This window comes from Haemaphysalis longicornis, unplaced genomic scaffold, assembly GCF_048455015.1.
Source record: "Haemaphysalis longicornis isolate Haplotype H1 unplaced genomic scaffold, Haemaphysalis longicornis Haplotype H1 scaffold_23, whole genome shotgun sequence".
Lineage (NCBI taxonomy): Eukaryota > Metazoa > Arthropoda > Arachnida > Ixodida > Ixodidae > Haemaphysalis > Haemaphysalis longicornis.
Genome location: NW_027526306.1, coordinates 6,129,666 through 6,153,685, shown reverse-complemented (window position 1 = coordinate 6,153,685; position 24,020 = coordinate 6,129,666). Strand labels below are relative to the sequence as shown.

The following is a 24,020-nucleotide window of genomic DNA, read 5'->3' as shown; positions in this document are numbered from 1 at the left end:
GGAACAGCGTAACGCCTGGAGGATGGCCAGCTGGAGCGGGAAGAGGGCGAAGGAAAAATGGGTAGTGAGCATTGGGTCAAGACAAAGAATCACCGACTTTAGAGAGCTGCATCGTCAAGGCCGGTGCAGAGCAAAGCGAAATAAAGCAAATAAATTTGAAAAGTTGTCGTTGTTGATATCCCTTTCGCCGTACCACATGCCCACTTTGCCGATTGGCCCGCACTTGGGAACTTTGAGGGGCTAATCACTCCGGTTTTAAAAATTATCAAAACTGTGCATTGGAAAAGTAAAAGTTGGAGAATAGTGTGTGCCTCGTGACATCTTAACGTAATGGCACGTGAATAGGACAGCTGGACCCGAGCCCCACAGAACCCCGATGGCAGGATGGCTGTAGCGGGTGCCAGTTTTGCTTGCGTGATTCAACAAGAAATTGAAGAGAACCAACTGACGCAAACACAGTACAGAAAAAAGAAGCCGGTCGAAGTAAGTCGTGCCAAAAGAGAACGAAATGAAAGCGAGAAAAAGACGAAATTACAATGTATCGCTAAGGCGTTAATCAGTATCGTCAGCTTTTCGTATTCTCAGCGCATTACTAGACATAACTGTCCCGATGAAACTTCGTATTGAAAAGCGGACTTCGGGTTTTAAAAACGTAACACCGATCAACAGTTATTTTGAATGTGGTGCGTTTCTATGGCTAGTCGGCCACAGTCACACCATTGCATTGATATCCACCCACGGCTGACACTGCTTCTTAGGAGAAAAAATATAAACGTAAAAGCACATATCAACGCATAAAAAACAATATGTTATCTTTGTAGTGGAACAGAGAATAATAAATTAAAAGTGAAATAAAGTAACGTAATTGGATTTGCTTCCCCGTAGTCGCCACCAATGCCCCAGTGCAGCGAGAAAAGGCACTGAAAAGTATCACCACACCCTAAACGCGTTTCTTGCTTCGCGCTGCCCTGGGGCGGTTGCGTCACTAGAATAATCAGCAAATGGCATGAATCGCAGATTTCGAGCGTTTTACCTCCGCCTTAAAATATTACCATCGCGTTACGTGAGCGTCGCCAGAGCTCGTGCCCCCGAGTTTCGCTTAATCGCGGGTCTTCTCTTATAGCACCCCTGGACAGGTAAATAGAAGATGCGAATTGCTACAACACTTTGGTATGCCCCCCAAAACTATCTGCAGGTCATTTTTGAGCCTGTTTGTCTCTGCCCCACTCTGCAATACTGTTGCAGTGTTACTCCAAAGCAGCAACTCGGGAATGTGTCCCGTGCAGAGAACCCAACACGAGACCGAGCAACGCCCAATGTTTAGCATAGTTGCCAACGGTGCACAGAAAGAAAAGGTTACAAAAAATTTGCAGAGAGACTTTCACACCCGTCACAATGCCCAAGAACCCAATATTTCAGGTATGGCAGCATACAATGTTTCAGAGAATCACAAATGAATAAAAAAAAGCAGTGCAAACATGTTACAAATTCTACGCGATGAAATTTGCGTACATTATCTCGATATTTGGAAAGTATTTGCTACTTTCGTAAATATTATGATAATATTACCATGTAATCCTTGAGTGACTGATAAAGCGAAGCTACACAGGTAGTTGCGATTGCACTGGCTGCCACGACCTGCAAGGACCTAATCGCAATACTAACTGACTCGAAAGCGGCACGTCTAGGTTATCAGCGGGGGCACATCACTGCATCAGCACTGATCATTCTGAAAACATTGCACAGCTATCTTAAATGGAAATCGACTGGGTTAATGCGCATGAATCCAGCGACAGTAATTTGGCGGCTAACGCCTCTCCCCGAGCGTACATACACCGGGCCGTTACCTGAGAGGGAAGGTTCTCCGCTGTCATCAAAATGGATCCACTTCTCTGGTATTCAGACACCCTGGAATATTATAGGCTCATTCTCATCCTCAGTTACCCATATCCTCATCCTCGTATCTCATCCTCATATACTTATCCTTATCCACATCATCTTGATTATCCATAGAAGAAGCAACCACTCGTACGAGATCGCAGACAAATTCGCATCCCTACAGCAACCTCCTTCGTAATGCCTGCTCCACTGAGTATCCCTCCCTTTGCAATTTCTGTCTCACGCCCGGCGCTTTATGCAACCAGGTATGGGAATGCCAACAAACTCTGACCCTACGCCCTATTCCCTTCCCATTAGGGATGGACAAACCAGTGGATGGCTCGTCTGGTCGATCTGGACCTTGGACACCAGCAAGAACTGGTAGAAGGGGGCCTGGACGGCAAGTCGCAGCCTGGGTATCCAGGAATAAGGATGCCCTCCACCAGGCGAGTGCCCTCCCATCTGCACTTACGCTCAATGAATGTTTATGCTCGCTCTCTCTCTTCTCTTCTGTTCCGCTTCGTCTATGTAACGTTACCCTACATGTTCTCCATTAACGTAACCATGCTTGTTTTTATATAGCGCGCTCTGAGTGCTCCTGTCGGCCTCAATACATGTCTTTAGCACACATTTCTAAGCCAAAAGCTACACCGCATTCATTAGGCTCACCTTCTTGGTGCCTAGTGCAGATGGATCGCAATGGTGCAGAGGCCCGTTGTGGACTCGCACACCGCATGTCTAGAGTTCCAATCGCAGAACCAAATTTCCCAGAATTTTGCTGCATAGCACTTTGCCGAGTATTCTCACAGCCAGGACCGTGTAACGCTCAGAATTTCCAAAAAAATGCAAATTTAGCGGCCGTGACACGCTTAATTGTAGTATAGTGTAAATGGAGATAATTCGCCGGACAGAATCTTGAAAAACAAAAATAAGGAAAATCGAAAGTATTAAGATTTCGAAAAAAGGAGCTGGAAAAATCACAAACATGAGTCTAAGAGATTCCCCCAAAAACCGAAGACTAAACGAGAAATTTCCGGAAAATAATGTTCAAAACGCGAATAAAAACACCGAAAATGGAAAACCGTGTATCCTCGTGCATTTAAACAAAAATGCAGATTTGGCGGAAGTATATCCTATAATTGTTTTAATGGCGTAAATGAAGATGATTGGTCTGACCTAATCTTGAAAAACCAAAAGACGAAAAAAACGAGCACGGTGAAATTTTCACAAAAATAATCCCAAAGAGAAGGGAAAGTCAAAACAAGAAAAACCGCAATAGAACGATGGAAATACCAATAAAAAGTTACCCTGAACGGACCAACTTTTCAGTACAAGTTCATCTTCGAAAGAAGAAACATAATTTCCGAAGTAAGCGCACTTCATGTCTATAAGGCTACAAATTTACATCATTGGCGAAGACAAACAATAGAAAACCTAACAAGAATAAAATAATGCAACGTCTTTCGCTGTTCATAGCTATGTTGGTCTGTAAAGAACCCACACTCTAAAAAAGTCGCATAAGAATGCCGGGCAGTAGCAGACAATTATCTGAATTTCTCCAGATTTTTCTTTTTGTTACATCCAGTCTATTTGCACTCTCGGCCACTTCTGGGGTTATCTGTCGGTCGCTCCGCCGGCGGCCGCCGCATCTTCGGATAAAGGGGCATACAAAGATTTCGCCTTAAAAAAGGCATGCAAACACACTTCCTTTAATGTTATGGTTACATTTCAGCAGCTGCTTCAAGTTTCAAAGAGGTCGAGCTCCGCCTTGCGTTTCAGATAAAGACAGCGCCCCTTTAACCTCGAGGTCCTAACCTCGGCGACAACAAAAATACGCTGGTTTACTTCCGCGTAAGGCGAAACCAGAGTTTCGCAAAACGATGCAATCCTCAGCCCTCTCTAATAACTTCCAATCTGGCTCACTTATAGGGAGAGATATTGCAGACGAGGAACAGCTTGGCCCTTTAAAAGGGAGGTGCGTTGTTTTGGGCCTCGGCAGTTATTTCTCTCTCAAGAGGTCGTCAGTAAGTCAAACAACTTTTTCAGCTCACCCAAGCGCTGTCGCTTTCTATCGTGGAAATGAAGATGCTGTGGTGGCTGTTCTTCGTCTTAGCTATCGGCAAGTCTGTTGGTGAAAATGGTGAGCTATTTCGCACAGCTTGTAACGACATGAACGTGGCACATGGCTCAATAACCAGCTAAACAAACACAGCGACTCTTTCGTGGTGAACCTAACGGCTTTTCGTTGTCCACAATTACATCACAAGCATGCACGCAATGAAACCGAAGCAATGCTTCATTTGTTGTATTTCACTGAATGGGGTACGCCATTTCAGTCTCGTCCTGTCTGTCGACATGCTAATTTTTGTTTCTGTCGATATACTAAACGAATTTACAAAGGACTAGATACCGTCGATATACTAAACGGATATCCATGATTAATGGAAATCGTGGTTTTTAAAAGACCCATGAGGAGTTCTTCAGATGCGAATTTGGCGTCATTTCTTTGCATTTTTAACCGGGTTTCTTCGGTTTGGGAAATGTATGTTCTGCCATTAGTGACAAAATTTATACAGTGATACGAATTGCTGTATCTACACTACGCATACTGCAAATAGCTTTGATTTGCTTATAGATATTCGTTGAAGCATTCAGGTACCCAAACAAACAATGGTAGCACAGTACAGTCATAATACCTAGGGTAATTTTTCTTAATGTGACCGTCGTTATATATATAGAAACGGAGAAACATAGAGAGAGAGGTAGATAGAGAATACGGATGCAGATATCGTAAAAGCTCCCAAAAAACGGCGACCGCTATGCTGGGAAATTGAATTGAATTCCACTTCGAGATGGGAGTAATTTAAAAACTCTCGCTGACGTCTTTATGCGCTAGCTTGCACAAAATTGGGAAATTTGCTTTCGGACCGTTTTATTGGAGGCATTTAAAATAAAAAAGGAATGCAATATTTTAACGTGATAAATAGTTATTAAGAGATCCGTGAAAACACCTTATTTTTTAAAGATACAGATTACTCATATTGAATGGCTGTTGTGGAAAAATCTTGCAGAACAGTTCGTACACAATTGTGTTGGTTACCTATATCAGCAAAAACATGTTCAATATCGATCCCAACTTGGGATCCCAACTGGCCTGCAACACAAACAAAGAATTTGGAACAGAAAATTAACGCTTGTTACTCGCTCAGGAGTGTAATTTTTTATAATAAAGGCATATTGAGCTCCCACACTATATTAGTAATGCCCCCTGCAGTGTGAAGTTTATTCAACCAGCAGTTTGCCATGGCGTTCACATCAAATGTTTGGATGTTTCGGGGTGTCATGGATGTAACTTCACAAATCCTTTTCACCCTTTAAGCTATAGCTCATGGCGGAATCTCTGAAATTGGTTTTGTGCATTTGTGGGGGTAACATATTGTTACGTGGCGGCGGGACACAGATGAGACGAACGATGCGATGGAGTGAAGCGATCTATTCACATTATGTACAGTGCGGCCATGACAGGTTCGCGCGAGGCACTTCGTCGTCGTCGTCGTCGTCGTCGTTAGTTCAAGGAGCTGTCAGGCATTGTCCACCTTAGCCCCGTAACATCACCCGCCGGTTCGAGGACGACCGACCCGGTCGTGGCCGAGGCAACGCGAGGATTGCGATGAGGATGAGCGATGCGATGACAAGGTACAGTGAAGATGTGCCTGCCGCCACCGATGACGATGATGCACGTGATGCCTGGCCCCGCAAAAGCGATGTCTTGAAGACAGAAGCGGACCGTCGGAGGAACTCGAACCACGTCGGACGAGAGGGCTGGGGACGCGGCTTCTGTTCTTTTGGTCTCGGCATATAGCGGCTCGTCTTCATCGGCTGGTCACGGGCTGGGGTCACGGGGCGGGGTACGTGGTCGAATGCTCGTCGCAGTGGGCTGAGGCTGCCCGACACGGCCGACGTTTCCTCGACGATTCCGCCCGGGCCGGGACGATGCGATGTGGAGGCCAGGATGGGGATGACACCGCACACTCCACCAAAATGTTACGTGGCGGCAGGACACAGATGAGACGAACGATGCGATGGAGTGAAGCGATCTATTCACATTATGTACAGTGCGGCCATGACACGTTCGCGCGAGGCACTTCGTCGTCGTCGTCGTCATCGTCGTTAGTTCAAGAAGCTGTCAGGCATTGTCCACCTTAGTCCCGTAACAATATATATGCAAAAACTAATTGGATGTACCAAGCAGTGAAACGCATTTTGCGGGACCTTTAAAAACACCCAATTTTCTCCGAAATGGCGATTCTCGCCATTAGTGTTGGTGAGTGCCAAACCGTAAAATAAATATTTTGAGAATCTTACCGGCATATTATCAGCAAACTGCGCTTGAAAATCTCAACGGGTGTGAGAGATAATCATCAATTTGGGAAAACACAATTTCCCCTTTTCCCTCTTTTGGGGGCATAATTTCCAAAAATCTTGTCTTAGATAACCCTAACGCCATTAGAGAAAGAAACCCGGAAGTTTCAAGTCTTTTGGTCCCGCAGTTTCGGCTGCGCGTTGATGAGTCAGAAAATGGATCAGTCAGTCAGACGCGCACTTCATTTTATATCTGTAGGTATGCATATATGCGCGCGTGTGTGCGTGCGTGTGTGTGAGTATGGGTGGGTGTTTGTGTGCGTGTGCATGGCCATAAATACGGTGTTCGTTGCGTACACACAAAGCTAAAACTACTCATGACAACCATACCTAGGCAGACATGGGTAAGCAGCATAATTCGTACATTGCGAACATACTAAATGTGGAAACTACAAGAACAAACGCAGGGAAGGAGGCAAACCTGCGACCGGCAACTACTACGCCTCGTGTTTGTGAGGCAAGCGAACTGTCTAAATTGTGGCAAAAAAAAAGAAAATGGAGAAGGATTACCGCTCTGGTTCCAATCTTTCGTATAAGCAACCCGGAGGTCCACCGATTTCAGTGACAATAATGATTAAATTTCACCCAGTTTTTTCCGCATTCAAATGCACCTCAATATATTTTGCAGCATAGGGGGTTAGCCAGCGGGATTCCGTTTAGCGGTTTAAATTTTATGAACGCTGAACCATTTTCGAAACGCCACCTCTGCTATCGCGCTGTGTTTGCACCACTTTTTTGATGTCTCGGTTCTCTTGCAGACGGGTCGTGTGCCCATCACGACACGCTTTTCGACATTGGACTGGAAAAAGTGCTGAAATCGACAAAGTTTGAAGCCATCCCACTTCCCGACATCAACGAAAGGATAGGCGATGGGTTCCAAATTCTCATCAAGCTTTACAATGGAACTTTCTACTACCTCAAGAATTTGGAGAGGGGCACCCACAATTCCATACGGGTCACAGACGCCGGCATCGAGGTCGTGTTAAAAGTAGAGGGCGGAATGTTTCGAGTATACTACCCTCGGGGTGACCTGAGGTCCCCGATTTTGGACAGGAACATCAGCGTCGATGTCTACTTTCCGCATGTGAGCTTGGCGCTTTACGTTCGAGAGTAAGTACACTGAATTCATTCCTTTTGGGTGAAACGGAACTAAGTGACACTTCTGTTTGCGAGGATTTCGCCGTGCAGATCACAGAAACAAGTGTCCACAACGTGCGTATAGCTGAGATGTTATTCGTTTCTTGGAAACCAGAGCACTTGTAGCAGGCAGAGTAGAGGGATGGGTGCAGAGTACAGACTGACATGTAAGAGCTTTATTTACAAGAATAACATTAAGACCCTTGTACCAATACCGCCGTGATGGCTCAGTGGCCAAGACGTTGTCCTGCTGGGCGCGAAGATGCGAGTTCGATCGGGGCCGCGGTGGCTGCGTTTCAAATAGAGGCGAAAACGCCAGTGTGTTGACTTTTCGGCACACGTTGAACACTACTACGCGGCCAAAATTATTTCGGAGCCTCTTCACTGCCGCCCTCCTCATACCCCAGGTGAAGCTCCGGCGTTTTAAACTCCATAACAAATCATTATAACAAACCAGACAAATACAATCTTATCTCATAGATGGTGAGCAAAGACACTCTATTTCCTTCTCGGACAAAGCAAAACATTCATCGTCCCTTTCTCTCTTCGGAAAAGGATGACCAGGAAAGCTGGGGCCATACTAAGGAGTGCATGAAAAAAACGCGTTGCTCTTAGTTTGCGATTGACCCTATTTCCCCGATTATTACTTGAATGAAACATCCAAGTACTAGCGTTTTATTTTTGCGGAAAAACATGGGACAGTCTATTTCCCTGCCGTTGAGGCCCATGTGTGAACTGCTTACGCGGATTTGAAATTCTTTACTTTCCCTTAAGCTATTTATAACTAGTAAACGAATTTCGGCGTAAGGAGAGAGTCGTCTCAGCGACTAATCGTCATATGCTTTCTTGCGGGATAGTTTTGAAAATACAAAAATTGGGGCCGTTTTTCTGTAGCCGTACTCCCGCAATAGTCATTCATATATTAACATCAGACGCGATATCTGCAATATTTAAAACTTCACTGTGTACTATCTATGACAAGTAAGTGAACCCATCATAATCACTGAGTCGTTTAGCTACCAATTTCAGTGTGCTTTTTGTTTGAGATACCCACATTGAATTGAGAGCCACAGAGCATACACCGGAAAGTTTGCTTTGCCGCACTAGGAAAAACTGTCCACGTGAGTTTTTCTGCGTACCGTGTGCACGCACAAATATTTGGTTTGAACCTGGCTTCTAGCAGCTACACTGTAAAAAGCAATGCTAATACTAGTGCAGTAATAATAAGCTTTTTGATGCAAACACAGCTCTCGCTGAGCCAATAAAATTTGGGCCCACCTATAGAACGACGAACGCATTGTTGTGGCAGGGCTCCTTGAGCACCGCTGCTAGTAGTATCGTTGAAAACCGCTGTAGCATAAGTGCCGCATAAAACGCAATGGGTACGACGGAAACAGACAAAAAATTCACCAAGACTTTAAATTGAGGCGCCTGATTGTGACTGCATAAGTATGATCGGAAAATACCATTCCCGGCCGAATATTTAACAGTGGCTAATAAAATACATCGGGCGTATTTGCTGTGTTTTATATGCTACAACAAAGCGGGCGCAAACCGAAAAAGCCCATTTGTCGAGAATTTATTGCACGTTAAAGATCCCCAGGTGGTTAAAGTTAATCCGGAGCCCTTCACTACAGCGTGGCTCATAGCTCCGATGAATTAAGTCCCATATTCTGAATGTGTTTTATAAAATGTTTATATTAAACCTTTCAATGAAACTTTAATTTGTTAGTCAGAAGTATTCCCACGTGACTCTTATGGGTCCTGCTTGTGTGCTGGGGTTTAATTATGTAAAGTACGAACTCGCCACATAATAATACCGGAACAATGATCCATATTTATGAACTGCTGTTCCTGTACGTAAAAAACTAATTGCACCCTGTATTTACACAGGAACTAATAATATCTCTGCGGGTGATCGTGCTTTATATTTCGCTATTGGACAGCGTTCAAATATTTTGGATAAACTGGCCGTATCTTTTTCACCACATGGTAATGGAATTGTAATACGCATATTATAGATTAATTTTCCGGTGTTGCTAGAATCTGCCTCGTCGCATGCGCTTCCATTAGAACACGCAGTCTTTGAAATCTTGAGGTAATACGGCAAAGTACATGTTAAATTTTCGCACCTAAAATTAGTAGACCTAGTTGATTCGATAATGGCGTTAAACACAAAATGAGCAGGTTAGACATAATGTAGCAAAAGGCGCCCATTCCTTCATCATTAGGTACTTCTAAAACGGACGTGATCCCTATAAACCAAATAATTTATTATTACTATGAGCTAGCTTTATTGTCTAGGCAGCGATATTTTTGAAGTATAGGAGTTATGGTGTCCTGTTGTATCCATGCGTTTTCGTTTTCGGCATAAGATATAGTGGGCATTCACAGATGGTGTTGTAGCAGGAAGATGAAAAACCAATACATGGGAAACTGCCCTAAAACTTAAGACAACGCAAAACAGACGTCGCCTACAAACAACCGATATATGAGCGTTTTTTTTTACAATCTAGGCAGTGCCTAAATTCCACCAGCACAAGTGATCGCGTTTTCAGCCATTGTCAATTCTGTAAAGCTAGGAACCTTTATTCCAGCAAGAAATAATGTTCACCAGCGGGAAGTGGGGACACGGGGGGCACAGCAGAGCTTGATAAATAAATGTGATATAATCATATTCCGTCGCTAATCAGAGTACGGCCATGCTTTCACTGCAGAGCTCATACCGCCTTGCTTCGTAGTCCAGCTCGGAAGCAACAACACTACAGATGGCTGCATTTTATTAAATCACGCCACAGAACGCGTCAAAGGATAACTCCAGGACATATTTTCTATTCCTCTATGTTTTCCTAGGAATTGAAAACCAGAAAACCTTACACTGCAGCAATGGTAAGGCCATATTGCCCGCCTGTATTTTCGTTTACAGCGATGGCCAGTACCAATGAACTATCAAGGAATGGGTGGTCGCAAACACCGAAAGATGATGCCATTCTTTGTGCTCTAAAAGGTATACAAAAGGCTATATATCGTAGCATGCATCACCAAACGCCGTCTAATGCATTTCCGATACCTACGGCTTCCGCCTATAAAGGTTCATTGATCTGATTTTCCGCTTTGCCAATGCAACGAATGCTGGTAAACATTTCTTGTACATAAAATATCATAATTGGCGCTTTTTATACAGTCGCGTACTTTTTTATGAGGGCTTTGTGACAGTGATATGAGTAGTGTATTTATATGGGTAACAGCAATGTCACTACAGGCGGCAGGCAACCAAAATACGTGTAAATGCGAAATAATTACTGCACACACGTAACAATACAATTAGTTACAGTGCATTGCATTTACCCGTGTATTTTTTAAAGCGAAGCTTTTTACCTCTACATCCCAAGGGTTCTTTCGCGACCGTTGGTGTCAACAGAAAACTCCCACGAACAAATAGAAGAAGTTACTGGCACCGCCAAGAATCGAACCTGGAACTAATACAGTAACGGAGCGTGAGCCCGTTGTCTTACCGATTCCCCTACAGCCGATGTGTAAATGGGAAAGACCGGCGGTGCACTCACCAAGCGCATCTGCGGGTTTACCCCCTGCGTTCTAGCTAAATGCGACGTGATAGCGTCACGCGACCTCTCGCGCCGCTCTGCGCTCCGCCCGCGGTACGTGTAGCAGCCGTGTCGCACCTTGAGCATGAGCTAGGAATTACAAAAATTAAAGGAAGCTGACACCAACGCATGCAATCTCACTTCTAGTACGCCAATATGCCAAAGTCTGTGGCCTCCAGTCATCACCTCAAAAATTACAGCTCGTTGTCCTCCGCCCTCACGCCAAACGACACATCAAGGAAGACACTCAAATACTCCTTGATGGCCAGGCCACAACCCTCAGCCCCATCATCAAGATCCTGGGCCACATCTCCAGTCCAACACCAAGACGGACGATCTTTGCAGCGTCTCAAACACAGCATCATTCAAATTATTAACATGGCCAGGCGAGTTCCCACCAAGACGCGAGGCCTCCAGGAAGCCAATACCCTTCGATTAATTCAAGCTTTTGTCCTCTGGAGAATCACTTACGTCACCCCCTATCTTCTTCTCGGCAAGGACGACATGAAGAGGCTTGATATAATTATTATAAATGTGGTGAAGCGGCCATTAGTATTCCCATGAGTGCGCCCACTGAGAGGCTGCTTAGGATGCGGCTTCACTGCACGGTGGAAGAGCTGATAGAGGGCCATCTTTCTCACCAGAAGCTCCGATTAGGCAGAACTGTACTGGGTCGCCGTATCCTTCACCAGATTGGCATGGCAGCACAAAGTGTCACTCCGCGTGATGTACTGCCGTACTCTTGGCGACAGGAACTAAGATGATCCCCCTTTACCTAGAATTATGAATCACTCGCACAACGAGGGTCGCCGACTAGCACGGGCACAAGCGCTCAGCACCACCCCCGGCGTGGATCATGCAGTTTTCTACACAGACGCCTCCGAACATCGAGGGCAGAAGTACGCCATCATCGTGGCTACCACCAGAAGCAACCTCCTTGCATGTGCCTCTCTCAAGACCCAAGACATGACAGCAGCAGAAGAGGCAGCCATCGCCTTGTCTCTCTCTCAACCATAGCTTCGGAAGGTAGTCACCGATTCCCAACACACGTAGTAGAAATACCAGTCAGAGTGGGTATCGTGAGCTGCACGGCGTGTGCTAAAAAAAGCTGCCCAACCGGTTCCATTCAGCTCATCTGGACGCCTGCTCACGCTTCCATGGAGGGCAACGAATACGCCCACCAACAGGCCTGCGCTTTTACCACCCCGCGCCCATGCTATGGAGCTGCACGACGACTGTCACCCGCTTGTCACGTTCAGGGACATAACCCAGCTTTGTCGCCTTCAGGGACAGACCCTACCCTCACCGCACCCTGAACTTTCCACGGAAAAACTACCCTACGCCTCATACCTTCCGACGCGCCTTCACTCAATGCACCGAATCGCTACGAGGCTGAATGTAAATTTTGCTCAGAATTAGAAACACTCTGCCACATAATCGAGGTGTGCGACTTCATACTAAGCCCACACCTCTCTTCCTGTCAACTACCCAACAACAGCAATGGGAGATGTTGCTGTCCAGCTCTCTTTGCTTACCCAGCTTCAGCTGGTGGGCAGAGCACCGGTGGCTCGGGATGCATATGGGCTCCAGTGAAGAAGGAACCACTGCCCTTTCCCGCGCTCTGGGCCGTTCAGAAATCTGAATAAAAGTATTTCCTCCTGCTTCTCCTCCTCCTCTACCTCCATCTCTCGCCGATTTCGTCGCCTTTGTAGGCGGTGGCAGAGACGGAGACGGGAGATCGTCCAACTGAAGCAAAATGGAGAAATGAGCAAGTTGGCGAACATCCATGAGGGAAACCTAAAAAAAATAGTAAGCGCTGGTGTCGTTTTCTTTTCTCGTCCGTGTGTCTGTTTGCGCTTACGTTTCACTCGTAGATTGCCTAACATCGGGTCCGATCTTGCCTTAATTTTATAAAAAAATAGTTTCCACTTATGTGCTACACCAATACAACCCAAGCAAACACCGTTCATTATTCATGCATTGATTTAAACTTAGCAAAGAATATCTCTTTGAAGTAAGAAAGGGTGTGGTCGAGTGCATTTCACTTGTCTCTGGTTTCACTATTTGTAGAGCCACGTGAGTGAATTTAAGTGATGTCGCATGGGTAACCGTTGGGGGTGCCGGTTTCAGCTTTGCTTTCCAAGCACATTCACAGGTTGAACTAGCGCGCATTTTTTGAAACGTAAGTCATCCCCGGACTTGCATTGCAACTTGCAACCTAGAATTCGTTTGGATTGTACAGAAATAAGGGCACTGCCCCTAATAAATTAATTTAGGGCATTCACCCCCAATTGCCACTTATAAACTATGCTGTCAAAAATTACGTCAACCAGCCCACATCAAACCACCGTCACGGATTCCGCACTTGCTTTCAAGTAACAATGAAAGGCACACTTCCGTAGATGTATTTAATGCAGATGTCATCTTCGCATGGCGCAGACAGATCAGTGAGCTATGAAAGTGCTATCGTTTTGGTCGTCGTCATGCAAGGCTTAGCCTAGGCGTTCTAGCGCGTGCAGCTTACTCCTCCGGGGTTCATGTGTCCGCGCGCACCTATTTTCGAAGGGCCTCCATTGAAAGAATTTCTCCACATATTCGGCGAGCTTAATCAGGAGACCCGTAACTGCAAAATAACAGCCGGCTTCAGTGCGCCCATGTTGTTGCGGGGCTCACTCAGTCCTCACATTAGCCATACGTTAGTCCTAACTCCTAGTGAGGACTAACGTATGGCGTGGCGCCTCCTGCTGCCCTCTGGAGGAAATTGCCAGCCGCCACCACAACTCTGTACACTGTTGTCGGTGACAGCACCGGATCTGTGGCTGACCTTGCTCGAGTCATTCGCTCATGTGTAAAGCACGCAGGGGTACTGGGCCTGTAGAATGTGCACTCGTCTGTATCAGTCAGGGAGTGGGCAATTTCGTTTAAAAACTTCCTAAATTTGCTAGCTTGTGTTGCAACTGATGGGAGAATAGTAAAAGAGTGAATCAGAATTTTTTCACCTTAAAACCTTTCACCTTTACCTTTTAAATAAATCTTATCTAGAGAACATAAAGAAGGCAATTGTATGCGTCTTCATGTAAGTAATGGTCTAAAGTGAATTTTGAGAAGAAACTAGTTGTGCCATTTGTGAATTTTAGAGGACCAATTATTTGTTCTTCTGACTCGCTAGTTGTTTTTATTTTTGTACCCTTGGCCGTTATACTTACAGTTTGGGTCGTAGCCCATTTTGTCTGTTGTGGGGTCTGCACATAATTTGCCTGCGCGTTGAAACTTCCAACGTAGGCCGGTCCCCACACACCTGGTACTCGAAGCTTTCGCATCGGACACCAAACGGACTGCAGTCAACGTCCGCAACGAGGGCAATCGCAGCATTGTGTTCGCTCTTGCAAACCGATGGGCATATGACAACATCAGGGACAAGGTTACCCAAAAGTTGGACCCAGTGCTTCAAGAACTCGTGCAACATTTCTTATACATGGTGGAGCTCTACGCCAGGAACGGAACCAAAGCCGGAGGTACGTGTATTGCACTATTTTTTTCTAGTCTGCCAGAAAAAGCGAAAAAGTTAATGCCATTTTTGTCTGGACACCCTAATCACCAAGAGAGATGTAAAGTTTGTGGTCAGAAAATGTGGGAGCAATATACTCCATCCTTCATTTTCACTCAGTAAGGACGGCCACAATGACTTAGTTATCGCTATAACACAGAGTTATCAGCATTCCCCCAACTGCAGACGCATTGTTGAATAATGTCAAATCAGTGCAATCGCACCATTGGCTGGTCAGTTCTGCGAGATCGGTGAAGTATCGTAAGCTGAATTTTTGCTACACAAAACGCGGAAATCATTCCCTTTTAGATCCCACCGCATCCACATCGAATTCACCGTCGATTGCTATAGCAGTTGTGTCTGCAATTATCCCGCGGTTCCAGGAGAAATAGAGGGTACCAAACTAACTGTTAGAGATTGGGAATACGAAAGGCTTAATGTTCAATTTTACGCCTGATAGATTTTTTGCTTCCGACCCAAATTCTTAAAAGTACGTCGCAAAGTTTACTGTTCTGTGGTCACAAGTATACAGTGGCGTCCAGCATCAGCCACATCTATACTCTGTCTCCCGGTTACGCGTGGGAACAAGTTTGATGCTCTTCACCTCAGCAGTCAGGCTCACGCAGAGCCTCGAAAACAAGGCTTTGAAATGTGTGCAAGCAACAATCTGTCTCCTTGAGAGAATAGGGAAGCAAAGTCACCGGTACAGCTTCATAAACAAGGAGAAGCTCCATTTCAAGGATCTTGTCTTTTCGAACCGAAATGCCTGTTTGTCGTGTTTGTGAGTGTTTTATTCAAAGAATTTATACTATTCTTTACTACTATACTTTACCGTATTTATCTATGCTAAGAATTATACTAAGTACAGGAGTATTCTTTTTTGGCCCCTTATGAGTGCCATAAATATCATCAAATTGCCTGTCTCACTCACTTAGCGCAATTCTCCGTCACTTACTTTGGCTCATTCGGTTCCTATGCTTCACATAAGTTAGGTAGCCCCGTGGTTGTGTTTGCGCGATCTTTACCCAGCCTGTTCTTAGACAGTTAAATTAGTGTTGCGGAATGCGCGAACTTTACCCAGCCTGTTCTTAGACAGTTAAATTAGTGTTGCGGAATGTGACACCATGTTGGATGTACTTGCAGCCATAACGAGAGCTCTCGCCGAATTAGTACCGAAAAACTGAAAGACGCTAATTTTTATTCGCGTATAAGGGTGACCAAAAGAGAGCATGACATGGTCACTTTACTAGTTCACAAAAGCCGTAGTTTTCAAACACAAATTAACACGAATACCGAGAACACCTACTTAATCTAAGGCTCAAATTATATGAATGACGCTAGAGTCAGCCTTCGTCATCATGACTTGCTGGTAGTTGGTAACTTATTATAAATGTTATAAGACGATAAGGATAGTTATATTCAAACTACTCAAAGGGCCCAACGAGTATGCGGCATATTCCGGGCGTATGCGAAGAGCTACTCGGAACCACTGAGGCCTATGAGTTATTTTGAGAAAAAAACATATAATGTGTAAACGTTGTGCACCTGAAAACCCGAACCGTACACAAGCCAGTAGAATTTGCTGTATTCGAAGCGTAAGGGCAAAAAAACTATTTTAAAATATCACCCGCACGTTTATTTACACCTTCAACGATGACCAAAAAACTTGTTCGCAAACCCTCTGTCCTTTATTCATTTCTTTCTTACAACCAAATTTTGTTTCAATTATACAAAGTGAAGGTTACCAATAAACCTTTTCAAACGTGAAAATATCTTGGTATCCCCTACCCTTCTTTCTATCATCGTTTCAGATGGGAAGCATCCAATACCTGAGCCAGAGGACGAGGCGTCACATATCAATTTATTTCGGCAACGATACCGGGTCGAGGATATCCATTCAGATATGTTTGATCCTATCCAGTGGGAAAATCGCAGCGCTTTGAGCATCTTTGACTACTGCATAAGGCGTATCGTCCTCGACAATGGCCTGGATCCGCTCCGATTAGGCAACTATTCTGACATCACTTGGACAGACAAAGCGGACTCGTTATTTAACGTGACCGTCTACGGACTCTCCAACATCAGAAGGGGCGGTGACATCTTTGTCAGCGCTGAGGAGTGCGGTCTCGTCGCTCGCGTTGCTCTGCTCTTCCAAAACATTACGGTTCAACTTATAGCGAAGAATGTTGGCATCAAAGGGAGAGCAGACATTCATGTTTACGGACTGAGTGCTGTGCTGGAAGTTCGGGAGTGAGTATCATGGTTTTGTTCAAACATGCAACGCAAAAAGTGAATAGCCCACCCGGTAATTCGCAGTCAGTTTTCCTCTCAGTGTAGCTATAAGGGAACTGTTCTCTATGTAATGACACAACAAATTTAAGATGTTTTTCCCAAATTATCTACCGTGTCAGGATGTGAATATAGAAACAAAAACATTCAGTAAATTCTCACTGTGTTGCCTTGCTTCGAATATCTCCTGGCTTTGAAAAGTACAGGCATGTACAAAACAATAATATAACCAGCCGCATACCCGGCTTGCTTCCCATTTTAGTGGATCCGATGACAATTAAAATCGTGTCACAAGAAAAGACCAATTTATTATACACCGTTCATGGAATTCACACCCACATAGGGCTTGCGTTTAACACGGTTCATTGCATCTACGTCCAGAGTGCGAATTTGCATAAATGACAAAAATAAACCCACATGTTTAGGGCTCCCGGTAATGTACCTGGCCATGTGACTTTATACTGAACTATCATTGCAAAAAAGAAGTTACCCTTCGTCTCAAAGGACACCGCAAACACAAGTGGATCAGGCATCACAGAAGGATTTGTGTTCATTCATATTCGGGGTCATTTTGAGCTCTAATATTTGTATACACTATCTAGTACCTGTTTCAAATGAAGGAACAACCGCCAGCCAATTGAAGTTCGCCAGTTTACTACAGCAGGCATTGCCTGGATCTTAACCATTGCATTACGCAAACCGGGACGGCGGCGCAAGGCGGCTAAAGTTACTCTAGAAAAACATTGCGAAGCCTGCATAAAATACACTTTGAACTAGTGCTTCTGTAGTTATGTTTGTAGTGCTTTTCCGATGATTCGTGTCGGACTTTTTGCTATTCAGAAAAAAACAAAGACGAGACCTTGTTTTTGGCTGTTTATTCTCAGCTCGCAGTTTATCTCCTATAAAACACCTGTGCCAGTTTTTTTACCTGCTTTGTTTTTTTTTCAAGTAATGCTAGCGCAACAAATCCTCCCTAGGACAACATGTGTAATAGAGGGGTACTATCCCCCTGTGGAAATATAGCTTTACGTGCAGCCACCAAACCTCGCCCTAGGATCTGACCGCCAGCATTGGTTTTGAAACAATAAATATTTAGGCATGAAACATTATTTAAATCGAATAAGGGAATACGAGACTGCTGCGTTGTGCCCTTCCCAACTGTAAAAATTTTTTTGTTTCGAAGATATACCAAACATCGTTTCCCCAAACCATATACAGATAGAAAATGTAGGTTCTCCTTTGAACCACTGACTAGGTTTTAGAAAATACTCAAGTGTTTTGCATACCGGCTTCAAGCAGACCACAGGGAAAGCATAACACAATCTGTAAGCGAAACAGCAAAGTGTATATTTTTGCTTGCTCCTACCATATTTCAGCAGGTCCGATAGGTTGACAGGTGCATATCCCGCTAAACGTGCCAGAGCCAAAACAACCTTTTCCGATTGCGAAAGAACTCTGTGTCCTTTTCAACCAGTTGCTGTAGTGTTAAAGGGACACTAAAGGGTGAATGAAATATTGTTTTAACTGAGAGATCATATGTTTTGTAGCACATTCAGCTTTTGCTCCGCGAGCAACGATGCGTTATTTCCCCAGGAATCCGCAAGGAAAGCTGGTATTTCTTTCTACCGCTTCCCTTTTATTTTTTCGTGACGTAGACATCGCATCACAAATTTTAGCGACGCACCGGTGCGATATAGAGCGTCAACGGTTGCGGCTAGCAGGGATTGGTCCATGGTCGCTTGGCGCTCGCAGGCTGGCAACAGTAGCTTTTACGTCACCAAGGCATAGCTGACCACCGCGAACGTTTCTTTGAGTGAGAAAGCTGGGTTTCGTTTTTATTATTTTCCCCCGACTGAACGAGAAACGCTTTTCACCGATACACTGGTTGTTGTGCCGGCCAACACCTGAAACCCAGTCTTCACGCAGCCGCGGAAGAAGCAGCGACAAGCGCCGTTTCAAATATCGTGATAAAGCGGCTGCCCGGCTGGGCGTCGCTCAAACGCGAGCCTTCATTCCACCTCGTCTCGAAATGACGTCCACCTCATATTCCCTTCCTTTATGCGACGCGCCAACCTGCCGTGAAATACACACTCGCTTCTCGCAGCCTACTCGAGTGTCTTCGGGACCCAAGTTCCATTCACCCAAAACATAACAATGGTAGAGCTATGCACGCACGATTTACTCATTATTTAGCAATAGCGGCTTGCGGTGAAGGGAACAGCACAATTACGCATCTGTCCGACAACCCTCTGAAGTCGGTACTACATGGGCAATGAGGTTCGAACAGGGCGCGGGCACGCCTTACCGATAGCAACATTCTCGCGCGCAGAACGCATTAGAAGCTCAAGCGGGCCGCTTAAACACATTCACGGCATTTTGTTGCTCTTGCTTTTTTTTTCCGCTTCCTGCCGGAGATATTGCTTGCAGAAGCTCGGGCGTTCACCGTGGCAGATTATTGACTGCTAATTTTATACCAATGCATTTCCAAAGCGAAACTGAAATCATGATGGCTGACAAGAGTGAGGGAAGGAGCCCGCCTCACAGTGTAGAAAATCTGCTGTCTGCGTTTTTTAAGTTACTTCAGTTCACGGAAAGCTTTGATTTGCATTTATTTTACGTGAGCAACCATTTCGGACGTGTTTATTTTAGGAAAAACGTTTCTACATGTTTTTATACGTACAATTTCTACAACCGTAGTACGTACCCAAAAGCCTGCGGGGCGGCGGAACCCGTTTTACGTTTCTGGCATTTTCTGCGTTATTAAACAACTACGAGTTGCGAGGATGTGGAAGTTGGATTCCCGGCACCTTAATCTGTCGGTACAGGCCAACTTGTTTCCAACCTTTAGTGTGCCTTTATCCTGAAACTACCTGCACAAAGAATAATAGGTTATGGTACGCTAGATATGCTTTTTCTAAGAAATACAGGTTTCCACTGGCAGGTGTAAGCTCTTTCGGAAGGATTGCTATTCGCTTAGAATGTTGATATCGTTTGAGTTTGCTAATTATGTGACAATTATGAAACTGGTGATTGTTGTCACGCAGCGTACTATGCAAAAATGCAGCGATGTGTCTTGATATGCGGACACGGAAAGTCAATAGGTGCCATTGTGAATGCTTCTATCATCACTTCTTCTTTTATTCAATAGTACTGGAACGATGAATATCCCATGACCTGTACTTCCCTTTTCTTTTTCTGATTTCAGGGTTAACAAAACACTGCAGGTCGTCGACTATAAGCTCAACTTTACTCTGCCTATAGATGTCGATGCCCGTATACTGACACCTGTAATTGGACCAACGCTGTATCATTTCGGATTCCCACGACGCAAGAGGCTCACCAAACACGAAACTGCGTTTGTTGAAGACGCATCTAGAAGACACATCGAAGCGGCTGTTCTCAAAGTAGGAGAATTTATCAAGGATCCTGCAGCATACATGCCCTGGGACACGTCGATTATCGATGCTTTTCGTAGATACAAAAATAGGGGCTGAAAGTGAACCTTAACTGCTTTCACAATCTTCTCAAATATATTTCAAGATGGGACTAGCGTCCAGGCAAATGCTGCAAGCTTTTAGACTAATATGTCATCGCTACCAAGTTACTGATACTTTTGAGGTCGTATGAAAAATATTCTCGCAGATCGCTGGTGAGCCGTAGGTAGGACAATGCATTTTTTATCTTAGTTGTAATTTTGGATGCCATCATAAACTTTTCAGAATAAAGTGCGTGTACAAAACAGCAGCGTGTCGCTTCTAACACCTGGTAATATCAGCTCTTCCTGTATCGGTTAACGTTCATTAGTTTATGTTTTTATCAGTTATTTCTACTCCTTAGCATGCGCACGGTTGGTTATTCCAATATGCTTAGCTCCAAAAAATGTGCATTCTGTGAAAGCCATTCCCATCTCCAAGAAGAACGTATTGAATACCTAGTTTTAGGAACACTTTCATGAGTACCTTGACGCGCATCTTCGTCCATGTGAGTATACGCCACTGCTCGAAAACATGGAGTGACTTTGCCCTCATGCCACATGAAGAATGCGGGTACCTGGAAACGATCATGCTCGCAACTCCTTATACATACAGTTGCTCTAGTCCCCCTTCTCACTATCTAGCCCTCACGACAGAGGTCGGCGGCTTACTCGTCGAAGAGGTCCCCCCCGATTCCGAGAAGGAACGCCGACGCTAAAAAAATTAATGGAAGATGGGACTCAGGCGTAGGACTTCAATGGCGAAGCAGTTGCAGTTACGTAGTTACGTAGTTACACGTAGTTACGTTTCAGCACGTAGTTACACTTAGTTACGTTTCAGCATAATTGTTTATTTTAATAGTTGCGGTGATAGTACTCGTCGTCATAAGCATCGAAGAGGTCGTCGTTTTCGTCGCGGCAAGTGGTGGATGCGTTGTCATCATTAGCATTGTAGACTTCCTCCAGCTCAAGTGGCGAAGCTTGCCCTAAGTCGCGCAAAGCTTGAACGACAGCGAACCTGCAGCATTCCTTTTAATGTGAGCACGGAAGGACACATCACCAGGCATTTTTAGAAGTTTTAACTTCTTTATTTACATGTTCAGTCGTTGCATTGCACTGGGTTAGTAGTACGCATGATCATATGCATTTATATTGTCGTGCTCCTCATGCCAAGCATTACATGAGCGGTACCGCTTGACGACGCCGCTGGAGATTTTTTTTTTCTTAAGGCACTGCGGGAGCTGGGGACTCGGCAGTCGCACCGAGGCACACGCTCACGAACGCTCGGCATTTTTCTTCCAAATTCCCGCATAGCCCTTTCTTGTAGATTCCTGCATAGTGAGGACTTTTCGCCTACAAATGACTATATTTGTTGTGCGATTATTCTAAAAAAATTTTTGTCTAAAGCTTAGTTTTCTAAACCGGCCACATTAGCCCCACTAGAGGTCCAGACCCTGGCCAATTTTCCAAGTGGGTATCCGCCGCAAACAAAGGAACAACAACAACAACAACAGCTAGGCATTTTTCGCTCATATTTCTCGGTCATCGTGGTTTTTGCCAGCTGAATTTTTTGTGCTGAAGGCACTGCTCGTGCCGCAGAGAGAGAGAGATAGAGAGAGAGAGAGAGAGAGAGAGAGAGAGAAAAACATTTATTGAGCGACTGGGGTTAGAGAAGCCTGGTGGCCGCCGGGTGGAGGTTGGCCGCGACGATGGCAGCACGTTCCACCAAGGCGATCTGAACGCCCGGGTCGGAGCTACCCAGCGCACCCTCCCATTGCTCATCACGGGTGATCAAAGGGAAGGGATTACAAGGACAGGCCCACATAGAGTGGGGAAGTGTGGCGCCCTCAACACATGCGGGGCAATGATGTAAGAAGTAGAGTGAAGGCTGGATCTGATGGAGCACCGGCCTGCAGGGAAAGGAATGAACCTGCAGAAGTCGCCAGGTGCGCGCCTGCTCATGGCTGAGCTGGGGATGCGTCGGGGGTATTTTCGGCCTAATTACGTTTCATGACATACTAACGCATTACCACACCGCTCGTGCCGGAAACACTCGGCGGTCGCCGCAATGCACTCGCTCACCAGCGCTCCATATTTTTGCTGGGTATATTTTACTACTGCAAAAGACGGAACACGCGAGTAAGAAAATCACAGGATGAACGCTAGACATCAACTGAATTTATTACAAAATACACATACAATGACAACGGCGCACGCCGCAAAAAAAGGGAGAACAGAGAGAAAGAAAGGGACACTTATTATTAATCAACACGTGTGCGGGTTAATCTTTGCGGCAGGAACTTCACTTCTTTAGTGGACAAGGCCACAGAAGGATGGCTGATACACTCGTCGCCTTCTTGATCGATACCATATGCCTCGTAGATTTCACGTTCGCGTTGGGAGCGTGATTTGCGCAAGACCTGTGTGTTTTGGAATGCTGAAGTTCATTTGCACCTGCGACAATGGTCGGCCAAGTGCTCCCCTCCCCTCCCGGGGTCGGCCAAATGCTCCCCGCCCCGTCTGGCCAATGTAACATTTACGGCAGGCCAGCGGAATGCAATAAACTACACCAGTACTGCATGGCACAAAGCGCGTGGCGTGCTTCTTCGACCACTCGGGACTTTTCTCTTCGCTGTTAACTTCGTGGCACATTTTCGCCAACTTGTGGGGAGCCAAAAACACAACGGGCACTCCGCATTTTCCCGCCATCTTTTTGAGGTGATGTAAAGGCTCATGGATGTAAGGGACCACCGCTGGTCTCGCTCTTTCGGACTGAACATTTTCCTCAGCAATGTGTCTGGTGCCTTTATTTCGGTGACAAGGCTCTTTGCCACACTGGCTATGGTTTCTTGGGGGAAACCTGCACTTTTTAAGCGCTTGACCTGTATCGTGACGCTAGCGCCACCCTGGTGTTCACAGGACTAGCGTTGATGTCTAGCGTTCATCCTGTGATTTTCTTACTCGTGTGGTGCGTCTCTTGCGCTAGTACAATGTACCCAGTATTGTCCAACTAACTAGCCCAACTTTCCCTCCTTAATCCAGATTTTTAACGCGATATCGTTTTAAGGCTTATGTTTTGGTTCAGCCGTGGCTCCTAGCCGTCCGCTATCAGCCGTGCTCGTCAGGCGTCCACGGAAATACTTCACCGCCGCCACGCGGAAGCCGTGACTCAGGCAGCAATAATCGAGGGCTCCGCTAAACCTGGGATGTCACGCTACGGCAACAGAAGTTTGGAAGGGAGGACAATGATACAACGTCGGATACGAAAGAAAGGACGCGCATTTACACGAAGTGCCGCGCATGCTCGGTGAAGTTTGTGCAGTGCGAAGTCGATGGTAGATGCTCGGCAGCAACGGTCTCCAGCCGAGCCCGCCACCTACGACATCACAACAAAGCGGGTTTCCACCAGAAGATCAAAAATGTAAATTCCTGGTAATTCATGCCACTAAGTACATACCAAGAAAGTACATACCGAAAACCACATTTCGCGCATCTTGTCAGAAACCATGGTTCACAAAAACCCTGAAAAAACTAGACAATAAGAAAAAACGATTATTTCGGGCTGCCAAGATAAAACCTATAGCTCAGAATTGGGATAAATACTACGCGGCCGAAAAAGCATATTTGCTCGCCATACGCAGCGCGAAACACTCGTTTTTTCACACAGACT

General features: G+C 45.4%; 1 protein-coding gene across 1 annotated transcript; it reads left to right on the top strand.

Annotated features, from left to right (window-relative positions):
- The first annotated feature begins 3,861 nt into the window (after positions 1-3,861).
- Positions 3,862-20,619, top strand: LOC144172531 (uncharacterized). The gene is made up of 5 exons (XM_077701208.1): positions 3,862-4,018; positions 7,059-7,410; positions 14,325-14,557; positions 16,401-16,839; positions 20,084-20,619. Exons 1-5 carry the CDS (start codon positions 3,958-3,960, stop codon positions 20,370-20,372), a joined length of 1,374 nt encoding a protein of 457 aa, XP_077557334.1. The 5' UTR covers positions 3,862-3,957; the 3' UTR covers positions 20,373-20,619.
- Positions 20,620-24,020: the final 3,401 nt, after the last annotated feature.